The sequence below is a fragment of the Acomys russatus genome, chromosome 3 (genome assembly GCF_903995435.1).
Source record: "Acomys russatus chromosome 3, mAcoRus1.1, whole genome shotgun sequence".
Taxonomy (NCBI): Eukaryota; Metazoa; Chordata; class Mammalia; order Rodentia; family Muridae; genus Acomys; species Acomys russatus.
This window is the reverse complement of record NC_067139.1, coordinates 48,417,084-48,436,080: the sequence shown is the minus strand read 5'-3', so window position 1 is coordinate 48,436,080 and position 18,997 is coordinate 48,417,084. Positions and strand designations below refer to the sequence as shown.

Genomic DNA, 18,997 nt, shown 5'->3' with positions numbered 1-18,997 from the left:
CCTATCATCTGAGCCAAGAATGTTCAGGAATGTTTAATTTCAAGTAGAGTCCAGGTCTTTTCAGTTACTTATTGTCTTATTACTTTAATTTTTTTTTTTTTTCTAGAAAACTGTGAGCTATCAAATAAACTTACGGAAGGGGTCTGGCCAGGACTGGTCTGACAGAGAAGCTTACAGAAGCTTAAGTCATGAGGCAATGCTATTTTCCTAAGAAAACATTAACAGTTATTTGACGTCACGAGATACTGTTTCAAAGTCAGCAAGATGCTGATAAGATCAAGAAATGTTCTTTAAAAGTAGCCTTTCACTATTTGACAGTTTCCATGTAAACAAGAAACCTCCCCACCCATTAGGTGATATTCCATTCACAATGTTTGACGCTACTTATTTGTTTGGTGGATTTACTTGTTTTTTGTTTGGTTTGGAACTTTGTTGTTGTCCTTTGGGGCATGGGGGCACCTATATGGCCCTGGCTGGCTAAAATCTTCATATTCAGACCCAGATTGGAGTCAACTCACAGACCTGCCAGCCCAGATTGGAGTAAAGCTGTGGCTACCATAGCCCTGCTGAATTTAAGGTTAATACTATCCTCACTCCTAATCAAGGAAATGAACAGGGTTCAAAGTCCAAGGCCAATACCCTCTCGAAAGGTCAGGTTAGGGGGGCAGCCTCAGCATTTAGAAGAGGTCAGTCATGCCACAAAATCTTCATTCAAGGTAATGTCTGCCTTCCTGACAAAAGTCAATAATGTATTTGACAGACACATAGTTCCGCATACAGGTTAAAAGCCTATCATAACACTGAACGATCCCAAGTTTTCTGCTGGAAAACTCAGAGAACACAGGACAGAAGCATGGATCCCACTTAAGAAAGGAAATCTGAACCGCTTTACACAGGATTCTGGAAGATGCAAGGGACTTGGGATCACAGAACTGGAAAGCAATGAAAACCCGAGTACCAAAGTCAAACTCTATCAGATCAGCTGTGTCAGTCTCTCATCACCTACATGGTTCCACTTAGGACTCTCATCAAAGTTGAACCGAAGTGATTTTTCAGAAGAGATGACAATATAACCTGCGGTGTGGTATGGAAATCTGTACTCCACACCAGCAAGCAATGTTTTTCAAGGCACAGCCACCTCCCCCTGGGACACCACCTACTTTCTACTTCCCTTTAAGAAGCATTCTTTGAAAAGCAAAGATAATATGAAAATGAAGGCACCCCATCTGGATTCCAGCACTGTGGGAGAACAGGGTGAGGGGTGAGGACCGCAAGCACTAAGCTCCTGGTCCTGAGCAAAGTCCTTACAGCAGCCTTTCCCGGCACCTGCCAGGGCTCAGGAAGAGAGAGGGCTTGCGGCGCCCGCCTCACGGACCCGGGTTCGAGATCCGCCGCGGCGCTCGTGGGCGCCACCGCGGCAGCAGTCGCCGCGCCCCTATCCCACCGGAGCGGGCGTGTCCCGGCCGCCGAGGGGGCGGCGGTCACCTGGGACAGCCGGCGCGGTACACCCGGAACGCGCGCAGCCCCGAGCTCACCTGACGGCTGGCCGCGGCCTCCAGGGCGGCCTGTGGGCGCGGGCCGGGCGGGCGGGACGACAGGGGTCCGCGGGCCCAGCCGCCGCCGGCCGCCCGCCTCGCCCTTCACCCGCCGGCCGCTCCGCGCCCCGGGGGCGCGGCGAGCGCGGGCAGCGCGGGTCCCGCGGCGGCGGCGGCGGCGGCGCGGCGCGACTCAGGAGTCGGAGAGGGCGGCCGCGGGCGCCGCCGCCTCCTCCTCCATGACTGTTTACCCGGCTGCATTGTGGGAGTTTGACCTCCGCCGCCAACCGCCGCCTCAGCTCGCGCCGCCGCTGCCGCCGCCGCTGCCGCCGCCGCCGCGCACGCCATGGGAGCCGTGACTGACGGTGAGGCCGCCGCGGGGTGCGGGGACGCGGGGCAGCGCCGGGATCCGGGCCGTCTGGGGTGGGGGCTCCCGGGGCGGCGCGCGGCGGGGAGCCCGGGAGATGCAGTGTGCGGAAGGGGCCGCCTGGGGGGCATCCCGGGCCGGGCTGGGTCGGGCCCACGGGCAGTGCGGCGGGACCCCGCGAGCCCCGGAGCTGGGAGTACGGTGGAGCGAGGACCACCCGGAGCTGGGGTCGGCCTCGAAAAGGACTAGGGGTGTATGGAGGGCCGGTCGGGAAGTGTATCTGGGCGACTTACAAGGTAGGGCGCCCACAGGGGAGGAAGCCGGCGCCTTAGACCACGGCGACAAAAGGAGGGCATGTTGGGAAGGGTGGATTGGGAGTGATGGAGCGTGGACTGAGAGTAGAAATGAGGGGACATTTGGAGGAAGGATGCACGCGATGGACACTGAGAACCAGAACTTAAAAGGTAGCCACTGCGGTAGAAAGAGCTCAGTGGCTTGGAGATAAGTGACCTGGTGACCAGTAGCTGCAGATACCGGTGGAAAGGCTGACATCCAGAAAATGGCACAACGATAGGCCCAAATTTGAGGACTGGTCGAGGAAGTGCCTAGGTGTGGGATAGAAGAGGCCCCCTGGAACTTGGTGCAGGCATTTTATTTAACCTTGTCTTGTTCCAGTTTCATTTATTCAGTAGGTATTTAGAAATCTTGAAAGCACTTGCTTTCCCCCTTTCCTTGAAGGATAAATAGGTGCTTTAGGACTGGAATTACAAGTGACCAACCACTTGTACAAAACCCAACATGACCAAAGAAATGAAAGATGTCAGATGCTAATTAATTAGCTTGAATTTAGAAAACGTTTGCAACCATGAATTTCAAGACCAGGGAAAGCCACTGAAAGGTTTTTTTGGGTTAGGATTTGGATCCCCCACCCCCACCCCCTCAGGGTTTCTCTGTATAGCCTTGGCTGTCCTGGTCTAGACTACCTTTGTAAGACCAGGCGGGCCTTGAACTCACAGAGCTCCACCTACCTCTGCCTCTGGAGTACTGGGATTACAGGCGTTTGTGTCCCTACCCTGGCTGGGATTTGGATTTTTTTGAGACAAGGTGGAGTCCTGGCTGTCTTGGAATGTGCTATGTAGATCAGCCTGGCCTGGAACTCAAATTACCTCTGTTTCTGCCTCCTGAGTGCTACAACTAAAGGTGGGTATCACCATATCAGGCCACTGAAAGTTTTAAAAATTAGTGTGGTGTGATAAGATTTGCTTTTTTTTAATAAATTAATTGATGTATTTATTTACAATACTGAGGGCAGAGCCTGTGGTCCTGTTCATTAGAAAACTGTTCTACATTCTCATCCGCATCTACACCCTGGACCCCAGAGTTGCATTTAAAACTCACAAACCCAGTCTACTCTGTGGAAAATATTGAGGGACTAGGAAGGAAATTGCTGAACTCTCCTCTTCACTAACATTTATATTATACTTGCTGCATATGGTGCACAGAGTTCTAGCTAACTCCATTTTATAGATGAAACTGGTACCCAAAGAAATTAAGTAACTTGTCCAGAGTAAACCATGCCCACTGGCTCTACAGTTTTAGCTGTGTGTGTGTGTGTGTGTGTGTGTGTGTGTGTGTGTTACCTGCATGTATGCTTGTGTACCATGTGTGTCTCCTGCCTGTCGAATGCAGAAGGCAGAGGCAGTTGTGAACTGGTATATAGGTACTGGGGATTGAGCCCAGTGTCTTTGGCAGAACAGCTGGACTGCTTAGGCCTCTTTGAGCCCAGCTAATATGTCTGCTGCAGTGGTGCGAGTGAAAGGTAATGGGCCCATTGATTAGTATGACAACACTCCAACTAAGGGGATCTCCCTGATGTTCAGGGAGAACATCAGGATGTGGGGTGTCAGAGATGAACTTTGCATGGTGTTGTGCCTTGCTCCAGAGGGGTGGTGCATTTCATCAGGTAAGAAGGGAAGGAGTGATGTGTTATAGGCTTACCACCTCGAGCCCCTAATCCTTGAAGGCTACAGGAATCCCCCCCTTACAGTTACAAGTTTCTGGCCTTCTGGAGGTTACCTAACTTCTTTGAGACTCAGTTTTGTTTTCTGTAAATGAAGATACTAATTCATAAAGTCTCAGAAGGCTGTTTTGGAGATGAAATGCAGTAAAAGTTAGAGGAACTTTTTACTGAACCAAAGACATACAATTGTTCAGTAAATATTTTTAAATACAGAAGTTGCTTTATTTACCTCTTTTCTACTTCCCTATTGAGAGCTGTATCTGTACTCATTGCCTTTTCTTGTCTTGCTTTGGGGTAAGAAAATTGAACTGAATACTAAGTAAGCAATTAACAAATATGAGGTGCTAGGTACAGAAGGAGGTGAAAGTGGTGAGATAGATGTCTGGAAGTAGTGAGTGTGTGTGTGTGTGTGTGTGTGTGTGTGTGTGTGTGTGTGTGTGTGTGTGTGTGTGTGTGTTAGGGACTGCACTAAGCAAGCACTCTACCATTAAGCTAAGCTATATCCCTAGCACTGTCATTTATAGATGAGAAAATAAGTAGGGGGTCAGGGAAGTTAATGATTTAGTCAGGCAGCTCGTTCCTGGCAAAGCCTTTCCTGGGTTTGGGTCAACTGAAAACTAGTTAAGGTATATCACTGTTAGTTTAACAGGGTTTGGGTCAACTGAAAACTAGTTAAGGTATATCACTGTTATTCTAACAGATTATATGTTGTAGGTGATAATTTAAAGGGTCTTAAACTGTGTTAGAACCCCTTTGGTAGTACAGGGAACATTAAGTAGATATGTTGCTATCTAGAGCAACACATGGGAAGTGAGAAAATGGTTAAGATGTGGCTCTACACTCCATTTAATAGAGCTGTTTGGCTATAACAGCTTTTATAGTCTTATACTTATTAAAATTTAAAGTGATTTTATTTAATATGCTCATAAACAATAAGACAGAATAATGGAACTATATAATAATGTAATTGTATATATTTTTTGGTGAAAGCAACAATAACACTGGCCATTTGTAAATGGAATATAATAGCGCAGACTATATAGGATACAGTGTGATAATTCATGTAAAGCACTTTGAAATTGAATAACTATATAATTTACTAGCTAAGGCAGTACACATCTCAGTGAGAGGAAACACTGTAGAAGGGGCAGCAGCTGCTGATACATTGAATTCCAGTGGCCCAGTGTACATATTTTTGTTTACCGATGCCAGTCTGCTCCATTGGCTCTGGACTAGTTCAACTAGTAAGTAATTTCTCTTGAGCTAAGACAGTTTTTCAAAACAAAGCTTTATCCTTAAATTATACTATTGCCTAATCTTCCTGCTTTAGCTTCCTAAGTCCTGGAGTTTTAGGCATGTCTAGCTTAAATTTTTCTTTCCCACTTACTTTTGGTTTTACCATCAACAGCTTGTTTAAACTGGACATAAGTATCTTAAATGAGGGCAGCATTTACACAGAAGAGTCACACTACCTTGTTTATTCATCTGTCTCCCTTCTATGTATATTCTTGAGACTGTTAACCTTAAAAAATCACACTAATGATTTTAAACCTCATGAAGGGTGGGGACAGGAGTTCTGACATGAGGAATGCAACAAATGGGCCACATGTAATTCATCTTAATAACTCATGAGTGGTGGTAATGTAATGATAAATCTAATAGGAATTTATGTAAACATTATCTTTATTTGGTCATAGTTTCTCCTCAAATTATTATCAATAAAATAGTATCTAAGCCTCCTTTGCTTGTTTGTTTTTATAGAATGGCTCCAAGGCCTGATGAGATTAGTGCAGGCAATCAGACTACTTACAGAAGGCACCAACTATGGGAACGTGTAAGTTAGAAGTGTTTTAGGTATGTTCAGTGTAGACCTAAATTGTGAGATGTTGCTAAAAATAAAAAAATTCTCATTTGTATTAGGAATTCTAAAAAAGAGGAGCTATTGGCAAACTGGAAATGTACCGTGTTAGAGAAGGCTCCCTACAAGGCGTGTGAAAGTAGTAATTCTAATTTGTCCAGTTTTCTAGGTACTAACTGTCCTTACAAAACTTAAGAAAGAATTCTGTGACCTTGATGTAAGTTTGAGAAAAACAATCACAACTGGGAAATTTTTTGAATACATAATATGTATCTGCATAGATACACAACTATATATAGATAGATAAATATCTTAATTCACTCGTAACATTCTTAGGATGTTGCTTGCAAGTTGTGGGTTAAAATTTAACATGAAGAAAAGGATAATATGTTTAGGGAGTTTCCTTTGACAGGCATTGTGGCCTTTCACTTTTATTTTCAAGAGGCTTCTCAACAGTCCTACAAACCAGAGATTTTTATTCTTATTTTACAGCTGAAGTTCTGTGTTGATCTCATGTACTCACACATAAAGCAAACATGGGGTACACAACAAAAACCATTGTCTCCAAGTTTTGATTTCTTGGGCGGAACTGTGAGGAAATGTACTGAAAGAGGGATAGAGAGGAAGTGTGAGAAGGGTGTGAGTCTGCCTAGATAGCAAGGCTCTCCAAGGCCAGGCAAGTTGTACCCCTTCCCACTCAAGCTGGCCTGTGGGTTCCTCACCCAAGTGTGCTCAGTCCTAACCTGCCTTCCAGTGCCCCTGAATCTCCTCCTGTGGCCGGCATGTAGTTCATAACTGCACATGGCTTGGCAGCCTCCTGTCTAGGGACCTTGCTTGTGGCTTTTCCCAGTTGCATTCAATTTTTGTATATTGTCTTCCGTTTGCTCCTACTAGAAAGCTCGCCTGTATGATTTAAACAGTTCAATTGCCTACCAACAAATCCTCCGGAAATATACCTGTGAATTAGCGTTTGTATTGTTGGAGCACCCTGTCTTCCTACATCCTGTCTTCTGAGTCCTAAGGTGCCTGTTCCTCCACCTCTGCTACAGCTCACAGCTTTCTGCCTGCTGGTGTGGCATGAACTGGGAGGATTTCAGCATTCTTGCCTTGTTAAACAGAATAGCTAGCAGATTTTGAATATTTTTCTGGTAAGCAAACCAAACTGTATTTTCCTCTGCCTCTACTCTGTCCTCCACTTACTGTTTTTTATTGTCCCCTCTTTTGATAAGCCTTTCATTTGCTCTTTTATATCATTATAGGGTAGCTATGCAAATGCAAGCAAATGTAAATTTGTATTTGAATGACAACATACTATACATTTCTTTGTCTTGTATCTTAATTTATCTCCATATCAAAATGTGTTTCCTAAGCCAGGCTCCAGTGGCCCTTGGTGCACACCTTCAATCCCAGCACTGCAGAGGCAGAGGTAGGCAGATATCTCTGAGTTTGAGGCCAGCCTGCTCTACAAAGCAAGTCCAGGACAACCAAGGCTACATGGAGAAACCGTGTCTCAAAAAACCAAAGCATTTCCTCATTCCAGCGTGACAGTGCGCCATCATGTTCTTAAATTTTTATTTAACTTGTTCACCCACTTAAAAACATCTGGGATGTGTTTTATCACCTCAGTGTTAAGGTGTATAAATAATGTCATATTGCTTAATTCAACTATAGCTGTTATACCTGAGTGAAACCTATGTTAGAAATTTGAGAAATACTTATAAAGAGCCACTAAGATCCCACCTCCTCTGATTGTTCCCAAAACTGTATGCCACCTCAGTAGTGCTATTGCTACTGGGAAAGTAAAAGACTTCCTATCCTCAGAATCAACTCTTATGCCTTGTGCACAAATGCTCACACCTTTTGTACAAGTAATTTCTTGCTATGATAATAAAAATAAGTGCTAGTCATTGTTAGTGTTTAATTGAGGCAGTGCTCTTTAGAAGGCCTCTGTAGGTATCAGGAACCCAATTTTAAACTATTGAAGTCAGGCTGGGTGTGGTAGCTCACGCCTTTAATCCCAGCATTCCAGAACAAAGGCGGAATGATCTCCGTGAGTTCAACACTAGTCTACATAACAAGTTCCAGGGCAGCCAAGACTACACAGAGAGACCCTGCCTTAAAGGGCGGAAAAGATCTTGAAGTCAGTAATCAATCATGGTGTCTCACACCTGTAACAGCAAGTAGGAGGCTGAGACAGAATTGCTGTGAGTTCCAAGCTAGTCTGAGCTACCCAAGGAGATCTAGTTGGTTTGGGCTGTTGATTTGGCTTATGTTGCTTGTGGACATTTTCCAAGAACTTTACAAATAGGAGTACTATATTAATCTGTAAAGATACACAGTGTGTAACTGGCATGATGACAAAGCATAGTTTAAATATTTTTAGTTGCCAGACTTAAGATACGAGGTATGGTGGTAGTTAGTCCCTCTCTGTTCCCTACTGCACTTACTTTAACATTCCAGGAGGAAGCCCCGGCATCCAGGGAGAAGGTAGGGCTTGAGAAGAATTGGGAAGAGAAGAGCAAAATGTCTGAACAGCATCAGTACTTCCAGATTATTGAACAAAATGGATGCCCTTTTTGTCTTACTTTAAAAATCAAAGTTGTGGCCTGGAGAGATGGCTCAACAGTTAAGGGCACTGTCTGTTCTTCCAGAGGTCCTGAGTTCAATTCCCAGCAGCCACATGGTGGCTCATGGGATTTGATGTCCTCATCTGTCATACATGCAAATAGAACACTCATGTATATAAATATATTTTTTAAAAAGTCAAAGTTGTCATGCATGTTAGTTAGCACACACCTTCAGATTTATCTTTTTACTTCGTCCAGTGCGTGTGTGTGTGCATGAGCTCATGCACGCGGAGTGTAGGCGCTGGAGGAGATTGGAGGTGATAGAGCCCTGGAGGTGGGAGACAGGTGTGGCACATTGTCAGACTTGGGTGCTGAGGACTGAACTGGGGGCCTCCGGAAGAGCAGTGTGCATTCTTTTTTTAAAAAAATAGTTTTTATTAATTTAATATTACATCTCAGTTGTTATCCCATCCCTTGTATCCTCTGATTCCTCCCTCCCTCCCATTTTCCCCTTACTCCCCTCCGCTATGACTGTGACTAAGGGGGACCTCTTCCCCCTGTATATGCTCATAGGGTATGCATTCTTTAGCACCGAGCTATCTCCAGCCCCCAGCCATGCCTTTCCTCTCAACACTTCAAATGCTGGGAGTGTGAAGCCATCATGGTCTCAAAATGTGTGTGTGTGCGCATGCATGTGCACGCACCTGAGCCTGTGCTCATAGTAAAAATATAAATAAATAAAAAAATAAACCTGTATTTTATTCTCTTTAAGGACTATGTTGTATTTATCTCAATCTCTTCAAATTGTGTGGAATTAGAGCTTGAAAACAGTATTTTTAAAATAAAGTTCAGTGGCCAGGTGAATCTGTAGCTTGAGCAGCTTTTCAGAACACCCGTTCTGAGTGGGTCTGTCTAAGGCTGTCCTACACTGGGCCCATCTCCACTGCGCCTGCTTTGAAACACTTGGGCATACATACAGGAGCTGTTGTCAGGGACTTTGCTGTTGGTTCATGCAGGCTCTCCAGGAATTATTCATCCTTTATATTTGCATTCAAAACATAATGCATTTCATTACAAAGAAAATAAAAGCCCAGAAAACAAACAAACAAGATAAAATGGTATCTAAGAAAATCATTTTCATCTCTATCTGTAGCCCACTTAACAGAAACAGTCTATAATATTGTCCATTACCTGTGAATCCCTTCAGAGATAGTCTCTGAATTCATGCATACATGTACACATGCACTTTTTAAAACATTTTTTAACTATACATTGAACAATACACTCTGCTTCTCAGAAGTTACTTTAATTATCTAAAGAGGTTGTTTTGGCTGGATCTTATGAGTGCATCATAATTTAACACGCCTCAGGGTTTGGGTTTGCAGTCTTTATACTACAAACAACACTGCTAAAAACATCTCTTTACATCTGTTGTGCATGGTGGTGCACACCTGTAATCCCAGCCTCTGCTACAGAGTTTCAGAACTGTATAGAAAGATCCTGTCTCAAAGCTCAAAGGGAAAAACAAAATTCTAGGCTTGTGGGGAGGGAGGTGTCCATTCCAAGCATTGTTAACTATATCCGTGCCCCTACATGTGTAGCAGTGTGTTAAGTACAGCTTCTGAACATTGGTCGGCACTTTTATTACTGAGTTATGATCGGGTAGATGGAAGTGGGTTTTGCCATTTCCATTTGCCTTTCTGGTTATGGCCCAGCATTATTTAGTGCTAGTAAGAACACTAGCTCAGGACTGCCAAACAGGCTGGTTTGGACCCCATTTGTCCTACTCATCATTTTGCACTGCTTTTATGTTCTATTTTCATTTTGCATTGGGGCAAAAATGAGTTACCGAAGTCAGGTATAGTGGCTGACACCTGTCATTCTACCATGTGAAAGGCAGAGGTTGCGTAGTGAGTTCCAGGCCAGCCTGCACTGTCTTTTAAAAAAAAAGACATTGTTCCTTTAGAGCATTTAACAATTAAATTAAATTACTTCCTGAATCTTTCCCTTTTTTCTAACTAGTCATTCTTCTTGTAACTTGATACTGTTACTGCATGCTAGGAAACTTCCTTTCTCTGCTATTAGTGCCTCTCACGTAGATAGAGATCTGTGCCATCCTGGCTTCCATTGGTTTAGACAGGTGTTTTTCAAAAGTGGTGCTCTTCACAGTTACTTAGCTTTTCTTCTCAACCCATAGAATGCCAGTTCTGTTGTTGTTGTTTCAGTGAAAAGCTTGTGTTCTTTATCCAGGATGAACAAGGTCTTTATGAATCTGGGAGGTGGGAAGGGACTTTCAGGGTAGTTGCATACCTACCGTTGGCTGGGCTGAGATGGTGGGAATTCTTTATTTGCATAGAGAGGAGTTCCAGGTACTAAGCTATGAGACTGAGAATTGCAGAGGTCGGGGATTGGTCGAGACTGCACCAGATGCAGGCACAGAACAGGGAGCAATCCTTACTCCTGCCAGTCTCAAGACTGAGATTTTGGCACTTTGGATACTCCCAGCCTCTTTCTAGTTCCATGCTGGTTTCCCTGGTGGTGTGGTCCACGTGCCCCACAATTAAAGACATCTTATTTCTCTGTGACTGCCAACTAACAAACTTACGTTTTGGATATTACTTTATAATTTAAAAAGTATAGTTTCCTTTTTATTGCTTCACTAAATTACTATGTTTTATTTAAAAGCTCAGTACTCTATTCAACATTCTTTAAAGAGTATATATTTAAAACTAGGCAAAGATGTTGGGATACAAGGACAAATTTTAAAAGGTCTATTAAAATGCAGTGTCTAATTGAATCAGCACCTTAGTGACACTAATGCTCACAAACACCACAATTCCAATAAAACTACTGAAACATGCCTTTATATATAAATGGTCTCAAGAAAGAGTGGCAGAGAAAGAATATTTATTTTAAAAATCTAGGAGAAAGATAAACATTGAGTTGGCTCTAATAATGAAATTTCTGTGTGTGTGTGTGTGTGTGTGTGTGTGTGTGTGTGTGTGTGTGTGATCTTTGTAGGAAATTAAGATTATGGAGAAAATAGTTTTAACATGCAGTATGTATTGAAAGAACATAGAGGTGTGTATCTGTTTCAGAAGATAAAAAGGCCCATCAGGCGGGGGAAATTAAAAGTAATGGGAGGCAGAGGACTAAAGCACAATAAGACATTATTTTACACAAGGAGTATACACTAGTAGAAATGTAAGTCAAAACAGCAAACAAATGATTTTGTTAGTAAATATTTTGAGGAGCATAGTAACATGACAAAGTACAAAGTTTTTAAGCTAGAATCCCAATGCTGAGGGAAGAGCTTCACCTGTGACCTCGGCGCCTAGGACAGTGGCAGACATGCCATAGACAATCACTTAAAATTTACCATTTTACTCTCTTGCTGTTAAGTGGTGCCTCAACTGGTGGCATTAAATGTACTTAAAGTTCAGTACTTTTCCTTTAAATGAGCAAATGAATAGTAATACTGGTTGTCTTGAGAGTTTGCCCAGAAACCAAATGTTGGTTTTAATTCTTGTTTACCGTTTCCCTCCAGACGAAGTCATCCGGAAGCGTCTTCTAATAGATGGCGATGGTGCTGGTGATGACCGTAGGATTAACCTCCTCGTGAAGAGCTTCATTAAGTGGTGCAACTCCGGATCCCAAGAGGAGGGGTACCTGTCTCCGTTGTAGTGTCCGCACCAGGGCCCTGGCGCAGCTCTACTAAGGCCATGTTAAACAGTGCCTAGTGCAGCCACTTCTTATCAAGCTGAAGGTGTTTTTGTTCCTGTCCCTTCTCTTTGGAAGCCTCCTTTATGTTTGTATAATATGCAAAAATCACAATAGTAAAAGAAATAAAGATTAAACTTGGGCTTAATAATTAATTTGATTACTTTTAACAAATTAGTATTTGCTAAGTATCTCTAAGTGAAAGTTTAAGTTACTGCAAAACAATTACACATTAATCTTATGAATTTTTTCCCGGGTTTACTTTCTGCTTAAGTGACTGTATAGAGTAGGAAAGTTGTAAGAACAGAATTCTGCAGAAAATTCTTAATCAAAATACTGTTACAGGTGATTTAAATAGTTAGACAAATTGTTTGGCCTGAGCCTACATTAATGAGAGCAGTAGTCTTATCTTGCCTTTGTAGCCAGAGCAGCTTATAAAGTCACATACATGGAGACTAGCAACGAAAATGGTGAAGGTGGATGTTCTAAGCTATTTTAAGTAAAATAAACAATTCTGTCAGAACTTGGTTTCATTTATATTTTTTTATTCTTTCTCTTTTTCATTAGATATAGCCAGTACCAACGTATGCTGAGCACTCTGTCTCAGTGTGAATTTTCAATGGGCAAAACTTTGCTGGTGTATGATATGAATCTCAGAGAAATGGAAAATTATGAGAAAATATACAAAGAAATAGGTAAACATAATGTTTCTTTCTAGAATTATATTTTTGTGGTTTAAAGGAAAAACTATCTGATAGTATTTGTATTGTGGTAAAACAGTATGAGTGATGAGAGTGGGATAAAGGCTCTGTCGCTGTCAGCAGCAGCGCAGTGTCGTGTAATGAGGTGGGGCACTTTGTGTTGGAGATAGAGTTTAGAATGCCATTGTCTATTGTGTTACCAGTGGAACTTCTATTAAAAAACAAAGATTATACATTATAACTACCTTCTTAAAACCACCTTTTTGTATAGAATGTAGTATTGCTGGAGCACACGAAAAAATTGCAGAGTGTAAAAAGCAAATTCTTCAAGCAAAACGAATACGAAAAAATCGACAAGGTAAGATTTGAAGGATTTGGTGTACAAATAGCTTATTGCTAACTACAATTTCCATGGAGTTTTTAATAGTGAAAGGTAAAATCTGCAACATGAGTCAGTTTATAAAAAATAATTAGCAATTATATTTATTCTTAAAACTCTTACTTAAATTAGAGAAGGAAAGGTATGCTGAAAAAGATTTCATTTGGCTGAATTTTATTGGTTGTGCAAGTATTTCTCGGTGTTTTCTACTATCCGTAGATCCTTTTCCCTAAGCAGTATTACAGTGAATCCACAAAGGTTTATTGTGTGACAGGCTGAGGTATTTATTTGCTAGTTTAATGAAGTTACTTTTTTAAAAATGGAAAAGATTTTTAACCTTTTGGTATTTATAAAGCAAGCAACCATTACCCACAAAATTAACTAATAGAAAAGTTAAAGTTTAGAGGACAGCACGTTGGCCCAGTGGCAAAAGCAATTGCCACTAAGCATGGCTACCTGAGTGTGAGCCCCAAGACGCACATGGTAGAAGGAGAGAACTGAACCGCCAGTAAGCCAAACTACTGCCACACACGTCAAAGTAAAAGTAAAGTAAATAAATGTAAACGTTTTCAAAGACAGGCTAAAGTTTAGTACTATTCTAATCTCTTTTAAGTTTGGATCTCCTTCATCTGTTTCATAAAATATTTGAAAATAATCTTAATTTTGTACATGTGTCTGTCCAAGTGCCTATGGAGACCAGAAGTGGCCATCTGACCCCTGGAGCTGAGGCAGTTTTAAGCTGCATATGAGTGCTGGGAACTGAATGTGGGTTCTGTTAAACAGCAGTGTATACTCTTAAATGCTGAGCCATCTCTCCAGCCCCAAACATTTTTAATAGCAAGAACATTGTTCCTCCCATTACTTACGTTGGAAAAAGTAAAAATAAAGACAAGTGTTTAAACTGTGAGTGGGAGTACTTGAGCTCCATCACCTGGCTACAGCTAGAGGGTTACAAAATCTAGGGGAGCCTGGGTCGCATGGAAACTTAACCTCCAGATGGATGGATGGATTGGTGGATGGATGGATGGGTGGGTGAGTGGTTGCCACGACTATGACAGTGATGTGACAAACTAAACAGAAATAGAAAATGTTAGTTATTTGGTGATTGTGAGGATTTATGGCTTAGATTCACAGGGTGTAGGGTTCATGAAACTGGCTTAGAAGGATGTGTTTTCCTCAGTGTTTGTTTGCTTGTCTGTTGTTTGTTTTGGTGAATGTGGTGAAAATCAGTTAATAAGATCCTTTTCCATATGAGGCATTTGGTGTTGCTACTACGTTCATCTATGCTGCTGCCAACCTCTTGTATTCTGTCCCATGAATGGAAAACCAAAAGTGAGAGCTAGAATCCCTGTTTGGAGCATAGTTGAAGTCACATATGATTGTGTTCATGACTGAGTTAAGGGAATTGACAGTGCTCTCCATATCTTGTTGTTCTTTTGGTTTGGTTTGGTTTTTCTAGACAGGGTTTCTCTGTGTAACAGCCCTGGCTGTCCTGGAACTTGCTTTGTAAACCAGACTAGCCTGGAACAGAGGTCCACTGACCTCTCCCTCAGCCTCCCGAGTGCTGGGAACAAAGGCGTGTGCTACCACTTTTAGGAAAGTAAATAAGAGTTATGTTTTGTTTTGATAATCCAGATTCAAAAAGCTCCTTAATTGGCAAATATTTCCTTTTCCTTCAGAATATGATGCTTTGGCAAAAGTGATCCAGCATCACCCAGACAGGCATGAGACACTGAGGTAAGTTTTTCCTCAGAAATACTAGAAGAGGGTTTTTCAGGACTAGCCTATGTGCACAATGCTGGCGAGCTACAACACATCCTTCAACACAGCACAGGTCAGAAGAAAGGGCATATTCTCAGTATTACATGTTCCCACGCTGCCTGATTCAGTCCTTTTCTTTCTCCAGTGTTACTACCTATAAGAATAAGTGCATATATTTCATGCCTCAAAAGGAAATATGTATACTTTTGTTAAAATTACTTTTATTCGTGTGATGTAATTGTCGCCTCTGAGGGATGAGCTGCCTCTGTATGCTAACCTAGGAGGCCTAGTCCTGGAAGCTTCTAGCTTCCACACAATCTAATCTAGGCCTAGAATGCTTTCATCCTCCAAGACATACTACTGAATAAGCTCACCCTTTCTAGCTCTTTTCTGAACTCTAGCTGGCTGGTTCAACTCAGCTGATCTGGCTCAAACTCCTCTCCAAGCTGACTAATTCAATCTGGCTTCTCTCAGTTTCTCACTGAATTGTTCTGCTTGGCCTCAACTAACTGTAGCAATCTGTTCTGATGTTCTGGCTCCTTCTCATTCTCTGGCTCATTCTGTATTTCTTTGTGTCTAACTTGTTTTCTCTTCAATCCCTCTCTGTAAAACTCTTTCAGTAAAACTGTCCCTGAATTCCATAAACTGAACTCCACAAACTCAGCTCCTCTGCACTGTCTCTCAACTTACTGACTCAACCAAACTGCCTGAACAGCACTGACTAGAATTCAGGGATCTGCTTGACTCTGTCTGAGTGCTGGGATTAAAGGCATGTACCACCACTCCTGGACCTAAGCTTTTCTTTACCTGAAACTTGTTCTAGTCCAGGCTGGCCTTGAGCTCAGAGATCTGCTTGCCTGTCTTCTGGGATTAAAGGTGTGTGTGTATTCCAGCTAGACCACACAGACCTAGAAGGTCTTTGGATGTGATCTCTTGCCAGAGCAGCCATGTTTTGAATTAAAATTCTTCTACATACTTATTTGATTGCTGTAACAGAACACTAAATACCAATACAGACAACTACTCTAGATACACTTCCACTGCAGGGGGGGCTTGGGGGGTGTCAGGGTGTTCAAAACAGGGTTTCTCTGTAGCCTTGAACTTAGAGATCTACCTGCCTCTGCCTCCTGGAGTGTTGGAATTAAAGCCACGCACCACATGCTGGCTTAGACACATTTTTAAAACAGCTCAAAACATAAATAGTAAAAAAAATACACTTAATGAATTTCAAATTATTCCTGATACATATATCATTTATGAAAATTAGAAGCTCCCTCTCAAATATTCTATACTGTGTGCTATTCAGAGATACAAACATGTATCTAAAAGTAATCACAGTGATGCAGTGGGTATCTGAGCAGGAAGTAGAGGAGAAGAGCAAATATGGATAGAAGACTGCGAGTCAGGTTCATGGACATTTGGAGTAATAGGCAGAGCTACTTTCTTTACTAAAAGAAAAACTTGGGATTGATGTGACATGGGTTTTATTCTATGTAATTATGGTTTTTTGTTATTTTAAAATTTGTATCTAAAAGTATAGTTGTAATAAATATAGCACAATTTAGGAGATAGGAAATGACCCTCAGTTTCAAACTCTTACCATAGGAGTGTTATATTCTTTCTCCTTTCATGCATGTGTATGTACCACTTGCATGCCTGGTGCCTGTGGAGGACAGAAGAGGGCGTCAGATACCTGTGACTGAAGGTACCGACAGACAGCTGTGAGCCACATCAGGAGTGCTCCTTTGAAGGAGGAGCAAGTGCTCTTAAGTTCTGAGCCATCTCTCAAAACCTCTTTATTTTCAGAATATTACTTAGTAGCCAAAATATTAAATTTATAAATTTTCATCCCTTAAGTAGCAAAATATAACATTGTTTTGTTTTTTCCCTCCAGGGAGCTAGAGGCTCTGGGCAAAGAATTAGAGCATCTCTCACATATTAAAGAAAGCGTTGAAGATAAGGTATTTGAATATATGTGCTCGCTTCTATGTGTGTTTTTGTGTGTGTGTGTGTTTAAAGACAAACTTTATAAGATGTTTTCTTGTTAACACAGCTGGAATTGAGACGGAAACAATTTCACGTTCTTCTTAGTACCATCCACGAACTTCAGCAGACATTGGAGAGTAAGTAAAAAAACATTTCAAAATTACTGCTTAGGAAGATTGTAAATGATTTGGGAATACCTTGGTAAGAGAGTCTCTCCAGACTCCAGTGCTATGTCCAGTGGCATCAGAAAACATTCATTCAACTTTCTGTATACATGCAAGTCATTGGTATGTTAGGCTGCAGGCATGCCTAGGAAATGCAGTACTTTGAAAAATTGAATACTTGGTCTTTCTTGTAACTATAACCAACTAAAATTTTCTGTGTTCTCTGATGTCTGATTGTTTAGAAGGAAAAAAAACAAGACCTAGATTTTGGTTTGTTTGTTTGTTTGTTTGTTTTTAATGAAATCTATCACACAAATTGCACATTCTTAGTAATATGTAAGACTAGCCACATGCATCATATTTATTCCTCTCTGTGTGGGTTTGTGGGTGTGTGTGTTCAGGGGGAGGGAGGTTGCACATATAATCCTGGCATGCCTATGGAGGCAAGAGGACAGGTAAAAATCAGTTCTCTTTTTCCAGCACGTGGATCCCAGGAGCGAGCTTAGGTCATTAGCGTTAACAAGACGTCCCTTTGCCTGTTGAGCCCCATGGCTGGGCTCAAGTCAAGATTTTAAAACCGAACAATGATGCGAGCCATTTGCAGCCATAACTTGCCATTTTGCCATCTTGTTTTAAATGTATTTGCTAATACGAAATAAAACCATTATCATGCATGCGCTAGGCACAAAACACAGGCAACATGGAATGAGGTTTGTATTGCTTTTTAAATTATTTGTATTACCTGTAGCCCCGGCTAGCGATCAATTAAGACACAGACACTTGTTATATTTTAAAATAGCTTTACTTAACCTGAGGCAGGGCAGATATCAATCCTCTAAATTACCTCCCATGGGATTCCTGCCTCGATCTCATGCCATCTGCTTCCAATAACTTTTATCAAGCTATCTCTGAGCTATAATCCCATATACGTGTTAATGTTCTCTATCTGGGCTGGATTCTCCATCCACGCTGGCCATGTGCTTTTCCTCCATCTAACCCATGGTGGCCTTCCTCTCTTCACTTCAGCTTTTTCTCCTTCTCCTGGTGAAGATCCTTCTTCCCAGAATTCCTCCCTCTTAGCCCCACCTATCTCCTTTGCCCTGCCCAGGTGGGATGGCTTTTTATTAAGCAAAAGGTGGGTCACACAGACACCAAGCAGTAATTAGCATCAAAATACTTCAGACCATCCCCCAGCAGGTTTGTGTCTTCTTTTTTGTTGTTGTTGTTATTTGTTTGTTTGTTTGTTTTTTCCCAAGACAGGGTTTCTCTGTGTAGGGTTGGCTATCCTGGAGTCGCTTTGAAGACCAGGCTGGCCTTAAACTCACAGCAATCCACCTGCCTCTACCTTCTGAGTGCTGGATTAAAAGATGTTTATATCTTCTTAACTACAGATGATGACAAGCTGTCAGAGGTGGACGAAGCTCAGGAAAGCGCCATGGAAGCAGATCCTAAGCCATAGACAACTGCCTGTCGCCATCCCTAGGGATGGCAAATGGCTGCACGGGCTTCCTGGGCTCAGTGTGCTGTGCTTATGGGATATTTCAGCTTCAGCGGTGAAATCCTTTGCTTTTAAATATTCTTGTCTTGTTTGTATTTCTTCACACAAAGGAAGAGCGTTCCATGTATGCATATTTTTAAATGCATTTTTAGCCTTGAATATAGAATTCAGCATCTGAAAACATTTAATAAAATGCCTCAAGTTTCATCTTTGTGTTCTTTCAAAACTTTAGGTAGCCAGTAACACTTGCCTTATCAAACCAGGTGAGTAGATTTCTGGAAGGTGTTAGCACTTTAGAAGGAGTCCATGAGTCGGCTTTAGAGGGGCCATGATCAGTACTTGGGTGTTTTGTTTATTGTAGAGGAAGTTTGGGCACTATTAAGAATCACTGGTGTATGAGGTTGATCCCTCTGCATTGCTTTTCTCCAGCTCTGACACTTG

At 42.1% G+C, this 18,997-nt stretch overlaps 1 protein-coding gene across 3 annotated transcripts; it reads left to right on the top strand.

The window, feature by feature from the left end:
• Positions 1-1,820: 1,820 nt before the first annotated feature.
• Thoc7 (THO complex subunit 7) lies at positions 1,821-18,788 on the top strand. Of its 3 annotated transcripts, none has more exons than XM_051139893.1 (8): positions 1,821-1,900; positions 11,895-12,012; positions 12,635-12,762; positions 13,040-13,126; positions 14,827-14,884; positions 16,803-16,869; positions 16,962-17,031; positions 18,450-18,788. In XM_051139893.1, the coding sequence occupies exons 1-8, from the start codon at positions 1,882-1,884 to the stop codon at positions 18,515-18,517; spliced, it is 615 nt and encodes a 204-aa protein (XP_050995850.1). In that variant the 5' UTR covers positions 1,821-1,881; the 3' UTR covers positions 18,518-18,788. The 3 variants fall into 3 exon arrangements, with proteins under 3 accessions (XP_050995850.1, XP_050995842.1, XP_050995860.1); XM_051139885.1 differs by lacking the exon at positions 1,821-1,900 and adding an exon at positions 2,035-2,198; XM_051139903.1 differs by lacking the exon at positions 1,821-1,900 and adding an exon at positions 6,648-6,928.
• The last annotated feature ends 209 nt before the right edge of the window (positions 18,789-18,997 follow it).